The sequence below is a fragment of the Phocoena sinus genome, chromosome 9 (assembly GCF_008692025.1).
Source record: "Phocoena sinus isolate mPhoSin1 chromosome 9, mPhoSin1.pri, whole genome shotgun sequence".
NCBI lineage: Eukaryota > Metazoa > Chordata > Mammalia > Artiodactyla > Phocoenidae > Phocoena > Phocoena sinus.
This window is the reverse complement of record NC_045771.1, coordinates 47214194-47235536: the sequence shown is the minus strand read 5'-3', so window position 1 is coordinate 47235536 and position 21343 is coordinate 47214194. Positions and strand designations below refer to the sequence as shown.

The following is a 21343-nucleotide window of genomic DNA, read 5'->3' as shown; positions in this document are numbered from 1 at the left end:
GGGGCATCACTGACATTTTCTGAGCAGAGGTGGAGTGGTGACTGGACTAAGACAGCTGTTGTGCAGCTGTGTATAAGGTGGACTGGAGAGATGTCAAGGGTCTGAGTTATTGTGAGGCAAGAATAGTAAGAAGAGGCCAGACTTGGCCAATATTTCAGATAAAGCATTTGGCAAGACAAAGTGAAGGAGGCAGCCCTGCACGGCTTACCTAGGCTCTTGGACATGGGGTTCAGAAGCACGGGTGCTGGATGCAGATGTTTTGGGCTCTAGTCCTGGCTCTGCTGCTTAAACCCACTGCATGTCCCTGAGATACCTCTTGATGTCATAATCTCTTCACAAAATGGGAATAAACATCTTGTTTTACATACTCATAAGAAGAGTAAATGAGTAAGTGCACTTAACACATTCTGAATCTCATCTGGCATAACATAAGTTAATGTGCTCAAAAGCCCACTGTAAAAGTTGGCTGTTATTTTTTTTATTTTGTCGGTACGCGGGCCTCTCACTGTTGTGGCCTCTCCCGTTGTGGAGCACAGGCTCCCGACGCGCAGGCTCAGCGGCCATGGCTCACGGGCCCAGCCGCTATGCAGCATGTGGGATCTTCCCGGACCGGGGCACGAACCCGTATCCCCTGCTTCGGCAGGCGGACTCTCAACCACTGCGCCACCAGGGAAGCCCTTGGCTGTTATTATTATTGAAAGTAAAGAGAGGATGGACTTCTGAACCAAGTTGGAATGACAGTAATTGCCAGGAATAAAGAATTACACAAGGAAAAGATGGATCTTTTATTACTCTCCCCAAGGCTGCTTGGAGGCGCTGGAACATGGGGCCACACAGAGGATGGGGTGAGATTCATGGACAGTCCCATCTACATCATGGTCCAACCATCTATGTCCTTGTTTTCTAGTTCCAAAAGTATTGATCTTACTGTCTGGCACTAGCTGCATTAAACTTTGCCAACAGATTAGGAGTACTCCTAAGACATAATGATTTCCTCACTTCTATTAATGCAGAGACCTGGGACCAGAAAACCAGGGTCCCAGGGGAGACCATCAAACGGATGCTTTTAAGAGCAAGGGGAGGGCATTAGCTTGGATACTAACAGAATTAACACGGAAAAAATTTTTTAAAGAAAAAAACTATGATGTTTTGGTTTTAGTTAAGGAATCTTGTCTTTGTATGGAGGGAGCTGTTTGTGGTTGGGTCGGGGGAAGATGGGGGTATCCAAAATAAGAGGCAGGATGGGAGCAAGACATCCTGCCTCTTATTTTGAAACTCTGACTGCAGAAACCAGAGCTGAAATGCTATACCATTCTCTTATGCCTCATTCAGTGGTCAGACTGTTCTAATTTAATGCGTGCATAAGAATAAAAATTAAGCTTTCCAGTGCTGGGGCAGATTTTTTTTTAAAAAAAAGACGCAGGCTTTATCCCCTATAAGATTAAACATTAGGGTTTAAAGGTTTAATCTGCTGGAATTCAGCCCAGGATGGGGTTCAGAGCCCCAGAATAATTGGATACAGCCTCAGGCTTTGAACATCAGAGCTGGTTGGTGTGTGTGTGTGTGTGTGTGTGTGTGTACGTGCGCATGTGTGTGAAATATGCTCAGGAGTGTTTGAGCTTGGCAATGAGCTGTGGCAGGAGGAATAAAGCTGCCTGCCCCTGCCTCCTGCATTGGTTCCTCAGTGGCTAACTGGATACAACTTCTGGGGGGTGCCATGCTCATGAATGTGTGCTATTGTTCCAGGCACACGTCGGCCTTAAGAAATAGCACAAAACAGCCCCGTCCTTATTCAGATGCAGAGCCCCCTCCATCACTCAGAGCGGCCCTTCCAGGTCACATGCCCGAGGCCTCTGCAGACAGGACACAGCTGCCTCTAATCTGCTGCCTAACATTAGCCGCGGTTCAAAAAACCTGACAGCTCTGAGCTTCCCAAGGCTCCGCAGAGGAAGCTAGAAAGATCTGGGATCCGGGCACTATGTTCTCCGAGGAACTGTGGCTGGAAAATGAGAAAAAGTGTGCTGTGGTTCGCAAGCCTAAGCAAGGCAGGAAACGCCAGGAGCTTCTGGCCGTGGCCTTGGGGGTGAAGGTGGGAGTCAAAGGCAGCTTTCTTTGGCCCCCTCTCAAACTCTTTGCCTGTCCACAGATCTCCTCCCTGGTCCGAAGGGCCGCCCTCTCACACAACGACAACCACTTCAACTATGAGAAGACACACAACTTTAAGGTAAGGGAGCCTCTGCTTTCTTTCTTCTGTTATTAAAGGGCAGGTAGAGAGCTCCAGTTTATGCTTTCCACCTGGTCTTTGATGGTAAAGTAACGAGACAGCAAACTCCTCTGCTTTCCACATTTAGTTACTTGTTTTGAATCAAATCAAACGGGAGATTTCAGAAGGCAGTTTGCTCAATGCCGATGCTTAGAAACACCTATATGTATGTTAACTTAGCTCCAGAGAACTGGGCCCATTTCCTCCTCACATTCCCACGTCCAATGAAAGAAAAACAGAGCATGCCCAGTCTTTGGCATTTAGAGATCATCTGGTGAATATCAAGCAGTACTTTTCCGCTGGGAGTAGCAGTAAAGAATATTGTTATCTCTGAGCAAGTGAAAACAGTTGCCCGTTTCACATTTTGTGTTTTGTCTTTTGTTTTCGGGGATGCTAACTCCTTTGGTTTATGTGTAGACAGCTGTGAAAGCAAATGACGACAGGAGATACCATCCAGTAGCTTTTGTCTGTGCTCTGGGTGCAGGGGGCACCCTGGCAGCCTTACCAATCTCCTTCTGGTCACAGCCATGGTCCTGCTCACCAGCCCAAACAAAAAGATACAGAGAGCTGGTGGCGGTTTAAGTGGATTTTCCCATGTGAATTTATAAACTGGAAATACTGCTATCTTCATTTCAGACTAGCGGTTGTAGAAACGGCCTGCCGTCAGAAAATTACGCCTCTTTCCTTTGCCCTGATGTGTTTTCCAAGAAGCTCTGGGAGGAGGTTCTGATGCCAAATTGCCTGGCTTGAGATGCCATTGAGTGCAGGAGAGACAGGACGGCGTTAGAGGTTTTACCCCAGCAAATGGGCTGACAGTGTGGAAGTTGGAGAGAGTGGAGATGAGGGATCCAGGAAGAAAAGAAGAGACAGGGGCAGCTAAATGTAAATTGTATTCTCTTTTAAAAACTCGTTTCCCGGGCTTCCCTGGTGGCGCAGTGGTTGAGAGTCCACCTGCCGATGCAGGGGACACGGGTTCGTGCCCCGGTCCGGGAAGATCCCACATGCCGCGGAGCGGCTGGGTCCATGAGCCATGGCCGCTGAGCCTGCGCTTCCGGAGCCTGTGCTCCGCAACGGGAGAGGCCACAACAGTGAGAGGCCCGCATACCACAAAAAAAAAAAAAAAAAAAAAAAAAAAAAAACTCGTTTCCCTTAGGGCCAGTAGCCCGAGTAACAACTGGAACTAGATAACCCTTTGTCAGAAGTGACCAGGGAGACCTAGTTTTTTCTGTTGCTTTCCTATCCTTCCTACGGACAGATGTGTGTCTATTAAATATACATTTGTGTTAGTTTGGTCTGTTTGCCCTGCTTCTGTTTTTAGAAAGCAAGCAGCTCAGGCATTTGCATGCTATAATTGACCTGAGGCGTGGAATTTATTCAGCTCTCCATATTTAGCATGAGGGTGAAGAATTGCATTAGATAGGTCCTCATCCATGCCAAGGCTTTCGCTATTTCTCTCATCACTGAATAGTGACAGGTCTAATTTGGGGCATCACTGAGTAGAGACGGGTCTAATTTATGTTTTTTTCTCTTTCCTCTCTTTACCCTAATTTTTTTTTTTTTTTTTTTGCCTTAAGAAAGTATTTTTCTGACTTCTGGCAGAAATCCCTGACTTTTTGCATCCTATAGAGGCACTACCATGAATGGTAGGATGGATCTTGGCCTTGCAGATTTTTTTTCCTTCCTCTCGAAAATTCTGATTCTTTTGGCTTTGAGATACAATTGGAATTGTGCCCTACGCAGTTATGTGTTTACATGGGCTAGCTTCTCTCTGTAGATACTCTGTCTGAGTTTGTGTGAAAAATACCCAAGTGTATTTAGTTGACTGATAGTTTCAAAACTAATTTCAGTCTTTTTAAATCTTAGATCTCTGCATGGGACATAAAGACATTTAAAACAAAAAGTTAGTTGAATCTTACTTTCTTAAATAGTTCTGTTGCTAACATGAGCTATATTAATTGTTTATCACTAAAAAACACCAACAGCTTTTTAAATGTTTGCTTTAAAAGTCAGTATCTATTAACTATATCTATTAACAATATCTTTTCTAACTTACTGCTATTAAAAGAAGAAAAGGCAGAGAACAGACAGGTCGTTAGAGGGGAATAGACAAGCCAGACAGGAGCGTTTCTCTTCCGTGTTTTAAATAGACATCTTTGAGACATAACAGACCCTTGAGTCGCTGTGTCAGTTGACTGTGGCTTTCAATGGTACCGCTCGTGCCACTGTCCTTAAGAATGAGTGGCTGAGGCAGGAGGAGGGATGGCTCTTTCTGTCACTCCTTTCCCCATCCCCGCCTCATTCAGCCCTCTCCTCACCCCCCAACCAACTTTAAGTGGGAACTCTGCATGGTCTGTAGAAGAACATTCTAAAAGCAGGTCCCTGCTATAAATAGAGCAGTGGGGTTTTAGTAACATGCCACTGACCTAACAGAAGAAAGAAAGGTCTTATCAAAGGCCCCCGACATCTGCTTGGAATCTGTTTTATATCTTAAATTTGCAGTAAGTTTTTATTTATATTAACTTCTAGTAGGCTTTGTTCTGAAACTTTCTTGATTTGTAATTTGGGTTATTATTGGAGGGTATTATGTGTCTGGCATAGAGAAAGTGTTTAAAAAGAACAAATAATCACATTTTCATGCTTATCAAGAAATGAGCCTTGCAAGGCTCTGTCTGCGCTCTCGCCTAGAGGCCTCCTACCAGAGAGTCAAATCTGCTAGCAGATCTTGATGCCTCACTTCAGAACAGGATTTTCTGCCCCAGTCAGGACTATTCCCCGGTAAAAAGCCCTCTCCTCACTCTCCCCAGGAGCTTCATCACAAGCAATGAATAGATAACCTATAATGAAAAGGATCTGAAAAAGAATACATACATATATATATACATATATATATATAAAATATAACCGAATCACTTTGCTGTACACCTGAAACTAACACATCTTTGTAAATCAACTATACTTCAAATTAAAAAAAAAAATCCAATACTTACAATTTTAAAAAAGAGCAATGAATGGAAACTCCTGACACAGTACAGGTTGGAACCCCTCCCGCTGTGCTCTTTGAGAAGGCTTCCTGTCACTGCTCCTGAGGGCATATCTACTGCCCTTGCTTTCCAAACAAAGCGTGTCTAGGAAAAGCTGAAATTCAGCTCTGGAAACAAAAGGTTTCGGAAGCAAATTAAAGTTGCGCCTCATTTCCATGCAGTAATTATATACTTTTCAACACTGTATACAAATGCGATTGTTGCTGATTTAAATCCTAAATTCTCAGGATTACTTGTACATACTAGGAACTAAGAGTAGTTGTTGAAGGAATGATGACATTAGCAGACTCCTCTCTAGAATGAAAACTGTTTGATATATAGAAAAGCCGTTTTGTTATTGAACGTGTTTTATGTCCGCATCTCTGTTTATCCATGGGACTGAAAGAGGCACTCTCCCGTAGGTAGACTAACTCTCTTTTTAGAGGATCTGCCCTAAGAACACCTTATGGCTGAGCTCTGAAACCCTCGAGAACCCTGCAGCCCCGTCAGTCTGGATAACTGTCCTTCCTTCCCCACTTAGCACAGTGATGAGGTAGCTGTGGCCAGCTTGGTACTCCTGGCCACAAAGTGCTCTTTGGCAAGGACCTTAATTCTCTGAGCATCAGTTTCCTCATCTGTAAAATGGGAGTGCTGTAAGGTTTAAAGAATACATGTAAATCACTCAAGGTCACTGGCACCCAGTAAGGTTGGCTACTATTATTACTTTATTGTTCATCTTTTCGTGTCTCTCATTTTTCTTAAGTTTTGATGTTTAGCTTTCTCTGTCTCTGTATTTCTTATTTTCGACCTTCACTTCTTCCTGTCCTTTTTTCTATCATCTCTTTCTTCTTCTCAGCATGATATAATTAAAAAATGAAAGAACATTCCAGGCAGTGCAAAGGACATGAGTCAGAACTTGGAATTAGAAATGAGCCAAGGGTGAACAGGGTACAGGGAAGATACCATCCAGGAGAGAGAGTTGCTCACTGCACATCTGGAGAGTCAGCTGGGGCGGGTCGGGTGGCCACAGCCTGCTGACCCATTGGCACTTTGTGTGCTTAGCCCAGTCACGCTCTCAGCCTTCCCAATCTGCATGTGTGTGTACATCACTCACTCCTTTTCCTGAATTCTCTCCCTCCACCCAGGTACTTCAGGGGCGCTCTTCTCTCCCTATATGCAATATGCACGGAGAGCAAAGGTCCAGAAAGTTCTAAATGTTAAAGAGCAGACCACCCGATCCCGACCTCACCTGTGTTCCCCATCCCACCAATCCCTCCCCCAGCCCTCCCCCAGGCCTCCCCTGTCCATCTTCCCTTCAATCCTCTTCTATCCCCATCCATCCCTTTCCCAGCCCTCTGCCAGCTTTACTTTCATCCATAGCATTGATCACCAGCTGACATTGTACACATGTATTTATGTGTTTGCCTTCCCCTTATCAGAAAGAAAGATCCTGCTGGGTGGGGGAAAAGGGGTGGAGATAGAGACTTTTGTCTGTTGTACTTCCTGCAGAAATCCCAGTGTCTCAATCAGGGCCTGGCCCAGAGCCGACTGTCAGTGAATATGTTGACAGGATGTGTAAGCAGGTATCTTCTGACCCTGCCTACCTAAGCTTGCACTTTCCCTCCTCACTCCCCGTCCCACGGTTTGCCCTCATTCGGGGCTTGTTGTGCTCCAGTCCTTCCAGGTGGTGGGTAGCAGTCCTTGCCAGGGTCACCAGCAGTGCTACCCGGTATCTTATATGCAGGCAAGCGGGGGAGACACGTGCCCAGTTTACTCCTATTGTCCCAGCTTCCTGTGTGGTGACTCTCAAAAGTGGCCTTGACTGGGCTTAAGTTAAACGGTTGCCAACTTGCCCTTTTACGTCCCCCACTCTCCATAGACGAGGCTGCACCAGCAGAACCCTTTTCCTGCAGTACACTGTGTGTACATGTGTGCTTGTGCAGCACCTCCCACCCCTAAGATTCTGGGGGCCAGGACAAGCAGTCCAGGAGGCTGAGGGTGTGTGGCAGGGTGTGGCAGCACCACGACCTCCCAGTATGGGTTTTGTGGCTCCTTGACGGTTTCTATGCCTATCATCAGTTTCTGCATTCTTATCAATCTGGTGGTCATTTGCTTTGCAACAAGCCATGTTTGCTTCCCACGTGCAAACCCCTTGCTTTTCCTCATCTTTTTTGGCCTCATAAAATTGTGCCAGCACTTCACCCCCGATATCTTGCCCACCCTGCATTCTCACGGGCATGCAGGGGTCCCTGCCTGTCCTGGTCCCGCTTCCGTGTGTCTGGGGGAAAGGGTGGTTGGATTTTGCACCTGCATTTTGGCACAGGCAGAAGAAATCACTTCAGAAATGGTTGTGAGTTTTATTTTGTTTCTTTTGTTTAATAATCAGAAAAGGCTGTTTTGGCAGAAGCAAGTCCGGAAGGAACAATTCAAGGAAAGGCTAACTTCATCACCTTGAATATAAAATGAGGGACTCAGAGTGAGACTGGAATAAATAGGCTTGGAAATACTGGGCTTTATGAAGAAAATAAGGCTTCTGCTCTCAAAGTGCTATGAAGATGAGTCATTTTTATCTACTGTAGCTTGGCTCCCCCGTTATAGTTATTAGAAACCCCTTACTTTCAAATAATAGAACCCTTGGAAACCATCTTAAGTGAAATAATAGGCAGGCCTCATAGAGCCCCCAAGGGACTGCTCAGAACTCAGGCAGGGAGGAAGCAGGAGCTGGGGGTACACCTGGACCCACTGTCTCCTTCTCTACTCCCTCCCTCCCTCTCTTCCATTCTCTCCCTCCCTTCCCATCATTTCATTGCTTTCTACTCTCACTGTTCTCTCCCTGCACAAAAATATCTGAGTCCATATGGTCTGCAGGATATGGCTGATGGTAACTCCCTGGTTTACATATTACGAAGACCAGCCACAAAATCCCAATTCTAAATTTCCAGAGAGAGAATCGGAATAGCCTGACTCAGACCAGGTGTCTACTATGCTCAGATAACTCTGGCCATGGAGGTCACCCCCTCCCCGTAAATACATGGATGGGGCTATAGGATGTCCGGAGGATGGATGGTACCCAGGTTATGTGTGAATTGTAACTCCCAGCTAGATAGCCTGGAGATGTCAGCTGTAATCCTTTCCTCCTTGTTTTGAAGAATTCCACTTAAAGTTTCACATCAAAGTCCAACTCTTTCCACTGGGTTCTGCTTGAAGGAGGTCATGAAGCTACTCTGAGCCTCGATGTTATTATTAATATTAGTATCTGAGAGCCTGGGCATTCTGCAACACAAGTTAGTCTTGTCATCTGTTTGGGTATAAGGAAGAGTCTCTATTCTTTTAGTTCCATCTTTTACAAAGTGTACCCATTGCTGTTGTGCCATTTTGGAGCTAGGACTAGCCTCAGCAAACCTGGGAAGTAAATGAGGTTTGTGTCTGGCAAACTCTCCACCCTCTTCGCCTGGATTGGTTCTCCTGCCCCCCTTCCATTGCTCCTATCTGCCGAGTTACTCCATGGAACCACCCTGCTGAGACCTGCCAGCCCTAGTTTCTAGATCTTAGCTTCTCCTTCTCCATGTCATCTGGAGGCTTTGCATTCTACAAATTGGCTACACATGAGGGTTAATTTGAGCTATCACCTGTTTCCTGACAAAGCAGCCTGGTAGGTTGCACGAAAACCCTTTCTTCTTTGATTCACCAAGATTTACTGTTACTCCACAGATAGTACGTGCTCATTTTAAAAAGGGCTTGTTCATGAAAATGACAGCTAAATTAATCTAGTAGTCGTGTTTTAAATGAGTCCTCTTGAGACAAACGACACAATGCCTTTCTGCAATGGAATTTCATTCATGGCAGGGATTTTGGCCAAGTGAGGAAACAAGTTTTGGACAAGGCTGTCACATAGGTGAGTACCTTCTCTGCCTGCCAGGGTCTGACCTAAAGCTTATCTTATACCTCCTTGGCATGTTTTTATGTAAATACTGGGACACTGTCATTGTAAATCCTTTACAAACCAGCAGAGCCTGGTAGAAAGAAAATAGGCTTTGACAGCTAACACAACAGAGACTCCTTGCTTAGGCCACACACCAGGCAAGTGGCTTGGCCAAGGTGTTCCACAAATGTAAATCATTTACTAACAAGTCTGGCCCATATAAAATGCTCAGTTGTTACTAATTTTATGTTGAGTTTTTTTTATGCCAAAGAACATTTCATTCCAAGGGACAATTCTAAATGACTAAATGGCTGATTCTGGCTTTTTAAGTCTAGAGAAATACTCCTTTTGTGTTTTGTGGAGAGAAAAAAAAACACCAGTGATCACTGTACGTATTAGTTGGGTATAAGTTCTAAGAAGAGCTAACTATTTAGACATTCTTTTTTTTATTCAGCAAATACAGACTGAGGGCCAATTATGTGCCAGGCACTGCCAGGTACAAGAAAGATGGTGGTGACATAAGAATGTGAGCTCTTGGGCTTCCCTGGTGGCGCAGTGGTTGAGAGTCCGCCTGCCGATGCAGGGGACGCGGGTTCGTGCCCCGGTCCGGGAAGATCCCACATGCCACGGAGCGGCTGGGCCTGTGAGCCATGGCTGCTGAGCCTGCGCGTCCGGAGCCTGTGCTCCGCAGCAGGAGGGGCCACAACAGTGAGAGGCCCGCGTACCGCAAAAAAATAAAAATAAAAAAAAAGAATGTGAGCTCTTCCCCTGGTAGGTGGTTCTCAACCAGAGCAGTTTTGCTCCCCAGGGGACATTTGGCAATGGAGATATTTCTCATTCTCATGACTGGCATCTAGCAGAGACCAGGGATGCTGCAAAACATCCTACAAGGCCCAGGACAGTCCCCACCACAAAGAGTTATCGGCCCCAATGTCAATAGTACCAAGGTTGAGAAAACTTGCAGTTGACAGTGGGGGCCCTGGCGGTCTTTGAGCGGGGACGTGTCAAAGGATGTTGGTGCTGATGCCCTCATCAACCTGAGAGGAAGTCAGCCAGCATAAGGATATCTCATTATATGCAAGAGGGAGAATCCCAAAACGCTTTGTGGCAGTCAGTGTTTTAGAAATGAAATCCTGTTTTAAATGTACTAGAACAGCTGCTGAATAGACGCATCTGGTGGAGGGGTGGGGGAGGGGTCGGTGGTGCCACGGTGGAGAAACCCGGCTGTCCCACGGCATCTGCTAGCCCTCACAGGAAAACCCAGAGTCTTCAGTCACAGGCCCAGTGATTCCCCTTGGCTATTTCCCTACATCTGAAAAGGTTCACTTCAAGGCCAGTATTTCATCTGATCTTGCAAGAGGGAAAAGTCCAGAGTTTAACCTAATTTCTCACACAGGTTCAATGTCACATGATGATGGGAAATGCAGTCGATTATAGGAAAAACCCTTGGCTGAGATCAGGAGGCCAAGTGCTGCTGACCATCTGGGTGGCCGTGGACAAGCCACCTGTCCTCCAGCCGCCCAGGTAACTGGGCAAAAGCTAGACTAGATGAGCCCCAAACCCAGAGGCTTGTAGCTGAAAATGACTTTAGCCATCTCCAGCCCCTTCTTCTCTGCATAGAAAGCAGCTAAGAAAAAATTGCCTTTGATCCAGAGTCCTTTTCATATCACAGTAAAAGAATAAAGTTCTCATTTTATTAGGAGTAATAAAAATGACAAACTGAGGTGATGCGGTTTTAGTCTATACCCGTGACTCTCTATCAAGGTTACTTTGTCCCCAAGAGCATATTGGGCAATATCTGGAGACATTTGTGGTTGTTCCAGTTGAGGGGTTGCTACTGGCATCTAGTGGGTAAAGGCCAGGGATAATGCGTTATAACTGTCCTACAATGCGCAAGGACTTATCCAGCCCAAAATGTCAATAGTGCCAAGGTTGAGAAACGCTGATTTACACTGATAAGGAAAAGCAAAATTTCTCAACTGTAGCACATCATAAATAGCACTTTCTGTTTCTTATGGTCTAGAACTTGGGCTGAGCTGATTATACACTTGGGCGGTGTCTACACTGACCCATCAAAACATATTTGTTATGAAACCACCAGAGAATACTGCTTTCCAGATTCAGCAGATGTGAGACAAATAACATCCTGCTCACTTAGAAAGTCAAGTTGGGGGATACTTGCTAAACGCCTGAGATTTTTCTTGACAACTCTTCTTGCTCTTGTTTTTCCTAAGTGGCTATTCCTGGGCTATTTGTCAAACAGACTTTATCTCCTGTAATATCATCTTTTTCTGTTTGGTGTGGTTTTTGAATTCCAGGCAGACCAGGCCCAGTATAATAGTCTTGGACAGACATTCTTCCTGTCTGGGGTATTTTCTTCCTGTCTGGGGTATTTTAGTTACTGCCCTAAAGTTTGCAAAATGTTCTTTTTTCTGAAAAGATACTCTTGAAAATCAATAAACTTCAGAGAATGGAAAAAACTGATCAGTGACTTTTCAAGATATGGGGCGTTTCATTGGGAGAGTAAACATAATAACTCAATCCGAAATAAAATGGATCCAGAGAGTGTACCCTCAGCATTTACATATAGCCTCCTGTCTAGAGATTGTCCTTGTGAACCCAGAAGAAAATTGAACGATATATCAGCTGTGAAAATAAACGTCGCATCACAAAGCGGAAATTAGGCAGTGGACCTAAAATAATGTTTAACTAACTTTATATTCCCTTGTGTCCCCATTTTGCTATATTTCTGGGGAATGTGTATTTGTGGGGACAATAAGTGGAGCTATTTGCTATTCAGAAATGTCTGCCTGCATTTGTTTGGCTGAAGAAATGAGATGGAAGGCAGTGGGGAAACACTGATGGGAAAGGTTGTTGGTAAATATGAGCAGGGCTAATAAGCATTAAATGCAATCTTGATATGCTTAATTATTTTTAAAAATATGGCAAGAAGTGAAATTTTAGAAAATCTGTGATTAGCGTATCCTGTATTTCCTGAAGCATCCGGTAGACCAGTTTCCATTTTGTCAATGTATGGTAAACACTGTAGCTACTCTCCTAATTCCTAAATATTGCATTTTTATTTTTACCCCAAGGCATGTTATTTCCCATGTGATTTCTTCATCCATTGGAGATGTTCCAGATAAGAATTTTGCCACTCCTTTTTTTTTTTTTTTTTTTGCATGACCTACACGAAAAGAATGCCTTTAAAAAGCCAAACCCACCTTCACTGGCCTTTGGTTGTGCTGTTTCCTCTTCTTGGAATGTTCTCCCCGAGTATCTGCCTCTCCAGGTCAACATCATCAGCTCCCCATCAGCCTAATCTTTCCCAGTCTAGTGAACTCCTATCCATCCTTCAAAAACCCAGTTCAAATACCTCTTTCCCCAGCCTTCTCAGGAAGAATTTATTATTCTCTCCAGTATCCTACCATAGGATAATTATTTATGTTGCCTGTTTATTCTTGTAGATGAGATCCTTGAGTGCCGGAAGGTTTTGCTCCCCTGATCTATTTTGTCTTTGTTATCCAAGGACTAGTATAGTGCCAGGTTAAAAGTAGGCAATCAGCATGTAAGTATTGAATAAATGAGTGAATAATGAGTGGGTGAATGGGTCGATGAACTAGGAAATAGTTCCCCTCTCTGACATCCTTCCCCCACCAATTTGTAATGCCATTTCTGAGATATACCAAGTATCCATCTATGTGTGATTTGGTTTCTGATCTTTCCACTGTGTACCACTGGTCTGTTTGTCCATCCTGCATGGTGTTTTACTTTTTTTTTTTTAACTATATAAGTCTTGATATATAGTCGGATGTGTTTTCTTATGTTCTTCTACTTATTCAAAATTATCGTCGCTATTTCTTTCTGCTCTATTCTTCCATATAGATTGTAGGGCCATCTTGTCAGGTTTTGTGAAAAGCACCATGGAGACTTTGCTTGAAATTGCATTGAATTTAAAGGTTCATTTGGAGGATAATTGATATATTTACAGTATTGAACATTGCCATACATGAATATAGAATATCTCCTTACTTATGAATATAGAATATCTCCTTACTTCATTTATTTTATAATTAGATTATTGCTGATGCTATGAATTAAGTCTTTAATTTTTATGATTTAACAAAATGAGCTATTGCTGATGTATAACGATGCTACTGATTTCTTCTTATTGCTCTTATATTAAGTAAACTTGATGGGCTTGTTCTTTCTTCCAACCATATATGATGTATTTCTTTGTCTTGTTTTATTATGCTGGCTAAAACTCTGAAGGATAATGCCCAAGAGAAGCACTTACAGCAGTCAGCCTTTTCTTTCTGCTGACTCTAAAGGAAATTATTCTAATATTTTATCTTTAAATGTGATGTTTATTATATGTGTATCATAGATATCTTTAATCAACCATTTTTAGGAGAGTTCGCTAATAGCTATTACTATGAACAGGTGTTGAATTTTATTAACTGTTGGTATTCTAATTTTTAAAATGATTATGTGGTTTCTCTCTCTTGTTTTATTATTGTTATGAATTCTAGTAATATGTCAACTACCTTAAATCCCGGAAATAAACCCTCCTCGGTCATGACATTTAAATATAATGCTACACTCAGTAGGATTTTTATATTTATGTTCATAATTGAAATTGATGTATAATTTTACTTTTATGTACCATTCTTGTATGGTTTTTGAATCAAGATTACATTACCTTCATTAAGTGAATTGTGGAGCTTTTCTTTTTTTTCCTCTCTGCTCTGCAGTAGTCTGTATTGGCTACAGATTGTTCTTTAAAAATTCGATTAAACCTAATAATATCATTTGGGATCAATGACTATTTGAGGGTAGATGTTTTACTGCAGATTTAATTATTTAATGGGTATAAATGAATTTAGGTTTTCTATATTATTTTGAGTCATTTTGATAATTTATATTCTTTAAGAAAATCATCCATTTCTTATAACTTTTAATTTTGTGGGTAGAAAGTTAGCATTCTCGAGGTTTTTGTTTTATATCATTACTGCATCTGCATTCATGTCCTCTCTTTTATTGTTTGTGCCTTTTTTCTTGATCAATTGCCCAAGGTTTGCCTATCCTATAAATCTTTTTAAAAATCACCTGTTAGTTTTTTTAATCCTTTTTCCTTTATTTTTCTATTTCATTATATTCTACAATAATCTTTTTTGTTTCTTTGTTTTACTGTTTGAATCTTCCATATCCTTTTTTTCATCCTGTTTTTCAGTCCTCTGAAATTAGTCATCTTGTTATTGTTTCATAAACAGGCCTGATTAGATTGGCCTGTGTTTCCCAGTTTTCTTGCTCACCCTGGCTTCTTGAATCCTGTCCTTTCCCACTAGGTTCAATGTGCTTCTTACAGAACTATATTATCCCTAAGTGTATCTTTGAGTGAGGACCTGTGAGTGGAAACTCATGGCATTTGTCTGAAAATATCTTTATTTCACCCTTGCTTTTGAATGGTAATTAGCTGTGTATGGAAGTTAGGTTGGCAGTAATTTTCTCTGAGCACTTTGATGACATCTGTAATCTACTTGTCTCTTTTTTGCTGAGGAGAAGTCTGTTTTCATCCTAATTGCTGTCCTTTCGCAGGTAACCTGTTTTTTCAGGATTTTGCTTGTCTCTTTGGTATTCTGCACTTTCACTCTAATCTGTATAGGTCTAAATTATTTTTTATTCATCAGGTTTGAGGCTCATTTAGCTTTTCTTAATCTGAGGGTTTTGTGTCTTTTAGCAATTCTGGAAAGATCTCAACTGTTTCTCTTTTTGAATATCGCTTCCATATATGCCCTTAACCCCATCATCTCTCAGCTTTTCAGGATCATCACTCCTTTGCTTCTCTCTCCTCTGCATCTCCAGTCTCTTCTACCTATTGTATCAATCTCATTGACAAGTCAACATGCCCTAATGTCTCCTATCTTTTATTTAAAAAAAAAAAAAATCCTCCCAGGGCCCACCCCATATTTCCCTGGAGCTATCTTTGTTGCTCTGCTGGACATCACCACCAAACTTTTTGACGGATTTGCCTACACATTTCTCTACTTCCGTGCCTCCCAGTTATCCTTCAGTTCCCTCGAGTATGACTTCTGCCCTCAACAATCCAGAGACTGCTCTTGCCAAGGTTGCCAGTGACTTCCATGTGTCTGAATCACAGTTCAACCCTCATTTAACTGGACCTCTTTCTAGCATTCAACCTGGTTGGCCACTCCTTCCCTAAAACACGCTTCACCTCTTGACTTCTGAAACACTTTCTTGGTTCTCTCCAAATGTTGGAGCACCATGGGCTTGGAATTGAGCTCTATTTTCCTCATTTTCTATTCTCTATTGCTAATAGGTTTTTTTATTCCATTCACACGATTTAAATACCATTTACTTGTCACGGATGGCCAAATGTATACCTCCAGTTCCACTCCTCCTCTGAGTTATTGAATTGTGTGTGAATTCCTGCTTGACCATAAAACTTGGAATCTCAGCAGCATTTTAACTTAAACTGCTCAAAGCTGAATTCTCCCAAAAGAATGTCTTCCATATCTCAGCAAGTGGCATCACTATCCACCCGGTTTCTAAAGCTAGAATCTAGGAGTCACTGTTGATTCCTCTCTCCTTCAAACATCCACATTTATTCTACTGTCAGGTCCTTTAAATTCAATCTTCAAAAGAGAACTCAAGGGCTTCCCTGGTGGCTCAGTGGTTGAGAGTCCGCCTGCTGATGCGGGAGACACGGGTTCGTGCCCCGGTCCGGGAGGATCCCACATGCCGCCGAGCGGCTGGGCCAGTGAGCCATGGCTGCTGAGCCTGCGCGTCTGGAGCCTGTGCTCCGCAACGGGAGAGGCCACAGCAGTGAGAGGCCCGCGTACCGCAAAAAAAAAAAAAAAAAAAAAAGAGAACTCAAATCCATTCACTTTCTATCTCTTCCTCCAACACCCTGGTCGTGGCCTCTATCATTTCCCAACTAGAAACCACTACCCAGTTCCTGAATCTTTTCTGCTATTAACACTCTCGCTTCCATTTTCAACACAGTGGTCAGAACATCTTTTTTAAAAAATCATCTTCCTACTTGAAGTCCTTCAAGAACTTCCTATTGGACCTAGATTACAACCAAATCCACACTCATTAATAAAGCCTTCAAGGCCCTGTCCTACCTTCAACCTCATCCCAATTTCTCTCCCCCTCACTCTGGTGTTCTGGCCACCCTGGCCTTCTAGTCCCTCAGTCACACCAAGCTCTTTTGCTCCTGCAGGACCTCCGTAGATTCCTTCTGCCTGAAATGCACGCCTCAATGCCCCCACCAGACTGGCTCCTTCTCTTCCTTCAAGCAGCTTGAGGTCACCTTTCAAAAGATGACTTCTTGACCCTCATGGATAACACAGGGGCCTTTCTTAAATCTCTCTAGTAACAGCCTCATTTTTTTCTTTTTTTTTTTTTGCGGTACGCGGGCCTCTCACTGTTGTGGCCTCTACCGTTGCGGAGCACAGGCTCCGGACGCGCAGGCTCCAGACGCGCAGGCTCAGCGGCCATGTCTCACGGGCCCAGCCGCTCCGCGGCATGTGGGATCTTCCCGGACTGCGGCACGAACCCACGTCCCCTGCATCGGCAGGCGGACTCTCAACGACTGTGCCACCAGGGAAGCCCTCATTTATTCTTTTATAGCCCTTTCCGCACCTTTTCCCTTTTTTTTTTTTTTGAGATATATTATTTACATATTATTTTATCGACCTTGCAGTTTCAACGGTATATTAGCAATCAACTTTGTTGCCATGATTAACCAGCAGTCCCTTTAGAACACTTCTAGTAAAATATTAAGAAACCTTTGATTGCTGAATTTGTAAAATGTTCGGCTTTCAGTAGGACACTTTACTGAGGAATTCTTTTAGTACCACATTTAATGTGAATGGGCCTTTCAATGAATCATGGCATTTTCGCTCTGGGAGAATTCAAACGCTCCCTCGGATGGATTCTCTGCATTCCAGCAAGGGGTGCTTTGTCATATCTTAGTGTCATTTCCTTGCAGCACGATTCTCCATTTTAGTAAAAATAATTCTGAGAGGTTTTTTTCTGCCCCGCCCCGATCATTTTTCAAAGGAGAAATAGTATAAGGGGGGCAGTTTGCATGTGACAAACTGAAATACCAAAAGACTATTATAACTGAGTTTTATTGCATAGAAACCATGGTCAGAAGTTGCTCTTTTTGATGGGTTGATTGACTACTTTCTCTGCCTTGACAAATCTGTGAGTGCCATTAGGAGGCAACCAAGCTTGTTTCATTTGTCACTTTATGTATACCCAATTACTAGTATATATAAATAAATAAAGATCTCAAAGTGATGCCATTTTTTCTTAAGCAGAGCTCTGATGAACATCTTCCCACATTGTGACCGTAGTTGTCATCCTGACTATACAGGCCTGTTACAGGCCTCCCAGTCTCTTAAAAAAATAATATTGTCTGCGTGTCTTTTATTTGTTAATGGAGGTTTAAAACTTTGAAGGTCCTTATCGGAGCCACACAGTCTCATAATATTTTAATTTTGTAAAAATTCAAGACCTCTTCACATAGATTGATATACCCCCAAATAGACTGCCTGTGATGGTTTCTGGCTTACTTCAACCACATTTGCTTTCAAGGATTCCCCTAGCTCTGCTTCTTGCAGCTCATTGGTGCCCGGGAACATGTATTTTTGTTTTGTTTTATTTTTGTTTTAAATCATGACTTAATACGTGGTCCTGTCACCGGCGGACCTGTACCTGAGTAACGAGAGATAAGACCATCCTTACTTCATGATGTTCAAAATATTTAACAACTGACTTGGCCACCAACCAATGAGACTGACACCTTGGCCAATCAGAAGGGACTTTCAACCTACACACACCCAGAGGTCACACCGGGGCCTACTGAATGCAGACACCTCTCTGGGGAAGGCAATTCTATAGACCCTATTGGTAGCCTTCATTTTCAGCCAACTCCCTCACTTTTTTTTTTTTACGGTGTGTGGGCCTCTCACTGTTGTGGCCTCTCCCGTCTCGGAGCACAGGCTCCAGACGCTCAGGCTCAGCGGCCATGGTGCACGGGCCAAGCCGCTCCACGGCATGTGGGATCTTCCCGGACCGGGGCACGAACCCTTGTCCCCTGCATCGGCAGGCGGACTCTCAACCACTGCGCCACCAGGGAAGCCCGAACTCCCTCACTTTTTAAATGCCTCTTCTGAAAGTGGCTTAAAGCCTTGGAACCTTCTAATTTTCCCATAGTCATGTCTTATTTATACCTACCTGGATATTCTATAGATAGGGCAGCTTTGGTCAAAAGGCCACAGTAACTGAGGTCTGCCTTCCAGAACTTACTGAGCTAAATGCAGGTTATAGCAACCAGCTCAGTCTCTCTTGGGTTTTTCCATACAGTGCCTTGTTTGGGGTAGGGAGAGTCTCATTCCTTAGCTGATGGCATGGCCCTGTCCTCTTACTGTTTCTCCACATTCCTTTCTGGCTCTGGTGTGGGGCATGGAGGCTCAGTGGAGGATTTTCAGAAATCAAAGCACATCTCTGTTTTTTCCAGGTCTGTTCGCAACTCATCCCCACTGGAAAGAAAACGCCCAGTGAGGGATGCTCACTCCCACTCAGGCCTTTGTTCCTTGGTGTCTATTCGTTTCATGTCCAAGGCCACCTGCCTCCAGGTGACTGACTTCTTTAACACTTTTCTTCGTCTTGGCTCACAGGTCCACACGTTCCGAGGCCCGCACTGGTGTGAATACTGTGCCAACTTCATGTGGGGGCTTATTGCCCAAGGAGTCCGATGCTCAGGTAGGCACGGAGCTTTCCTTCCCCTTTTCCATTTACATCAAGCGCCGCAATGATGAGCTGGGGGGCATCTCTCCAGAGCGGGGAAATAGGCCCAGATTAGCTCAGAAGTCTAGCTTTCTGGAAGATTCAAGGCATCTCTGTGCTTAATGGAGAAACTCCTCTAGGTGTTTGCTAGAATGAAAAGGATTATCTCTGTTTATACAAGAAAAGAAAAAAATCCAGGGGAGTATATTTTCTTAGGCACCTACCTGCCATCCAAACTAGGTAGCTGTCCTTAAAAGAAAAAACTAAATCAACTCCAATGGAATTGCATAGATAGAAAAGTTACATTAATTTCCCATCTTCTATTTATCATGCCATTTAGCCTCACCAGTGAACCTTTGGGGAGATGCAGTTATTCTCCCCATTAAATAGATGAAGAAACTGAGCCTTAATGATAATCATTAATTGCCCCTGGCCACATAGTAGGTGGTGGAACATTGATTTGGCTCCAGAGCCCATCATGCCCAGTATTTTTCTGCCATCAGATTAGCAGTGAAAATACACACCTTGATTTGATATCACATATTTTCAAAGTACTTTGAAACCCTAGGTGTTTTTCCACCTAGAACTAGACACACACACCCATTGCTAAGAGCACACAGCACATCTTATTAAGATACATCTAACAAAACAGCAAAGAATGGCCAAATTAATGTGTAACCAGGCTTCCTACTTCATCATGCCATGCTTTTTCTGGCGAACAGTTCCGGCCGGAAGCAAGGATAGCCTCCTGTGATACATTGACCGGGTTTCCACTGACAGCATGACTGATTTCTTTCTTGCTAGGGTGTGATTTTAAAAAATAATTCTTATGAAGCTTTTAAAATAAGCTAATGACACTACATTAAGATGATCTGTTTCCTACAAATGAACTTATTTACAAAAAGAAACAGACTCACAGACACAGAAAACAAACTTACGTTTACCAAAGGGGAAAGGTGGCAGGGGAGATAAATTAGGAATTTGGGAGCAACATATAAACACTACTATGTGTAAAACAGATAAACAAGAAGGACCTACTGTATAGCACAGAGAACTCAATATTTTATAATAACCTATATGGGAAAAGAATCTGAAAAAGATAGATACATAACTGATCACTTTGCTGTATACCTGAAACTAACACAACACTGTAAATCAACTATACTTCAATAAAAATTTAAAAAATAAAAATTAAAAATGATGATCTATTTCCCCATACTGCCCATTTTGGTTCACAGGATCATGGGACCTTAAATCCTTTCTCTGCCTGGAAAGGGCTATTTCAGCTTCTAGTATATAGATACAGCAATCACCTATGGTGATACCTGGACGGGTCCAGGAGTGCTCGTGTATGTCAATTCGTCTGGCTGCCCCCCATCCCAGATCCATGAGGCAAGCAGTAAATGTAGGTTTGGAGGCAGACTCTCCAGAAATGATCTAGATACCTCTGATTACCACAAAAGTTACAAAGTATCTCACAGTTCAACCACTGAGAAAAGTGGTGGAATATCTGAATTACTCAGTGGTCATTAGTTCAACCTGTTCAGATTATACCTACCAAAAATATCCCTAATTGCTTCTATTATCCAATTTCAGCAGGAAACTGGTCTAAAGTCAATATTATGAGAACAAAACTCTGGGATTCAGATTAGCTGCGAACAGCAACTTGCTCTGGGATAAGAGAGTTTGGGTTTTTTGGAGTTTTTTTTTCTGTGTTTGTTTTTTTTTAAATAAAACATAATTCTAAGGCTATGTTACTATTCTCCAATGGCCACTGTTTAACCTCATACTTTGAGCAGCAGGAGAACTGAAAACTGATCATTAAATGTTTGGAATATCCATCATTACCTCTCAACTCTCCATATTTTACATAATTTAAATATTTTTTAAATTAACTAGACTTTATTTATAGCATATAGAATTGTATTCGTTTGCAAAAACTGAATATTTTTATACTTGTTAGAAAACATCTTCATTTTAATAAAATATCAGTATTTAACTCTACATAAAAACACTGTCATTTCAGACCTTAAAATGAAGTTTATAAAGTAATTAAAAATAGAATTATGCTATAATCCAGCAAGTTCACTTCTGGGTATATACCCAAAAGAACTGAAAGGAACAGACCTTTGTACACCCACGTTGATAGCAACATTGTTCACAACAGCCAAAAGGTAGAAACAACCCAAGTATCCATCAGTGGATGAATGGATAAACAAAATGTGGTATATACATAAAATGGAATATTATTCAGCCTTTAAATGGAATGTTCTTCAGGAAATTCTGTCATGGGCTACAATATGAATGAACCTTAAG

General features: G+C 42.7%; 1 protein-coding gene across 1 annotated transcript in view; it reads left to right on the top strand.

The window, feature by feature from the left end:
- Nucleotides 1-21343, top strand: part of CHN2 (chimerin 2) — a 334206-nt gene that overhangs the window by 291751 nt on the left and 21112 nt on the right. Inside the window, exons 7-8 of the mRNA XM_032644024.1 lie at nt 2147-2224; nt 18919-19003. Of these exons, the coding sequence (XP_032499915.1) occupies nt 2147-2224; nt 18919-19003 (163 nt within the window). The remainder of the gene's footprint in view (nt 1-2146; nt 2225-18918; nt 19004-21343) is intronic.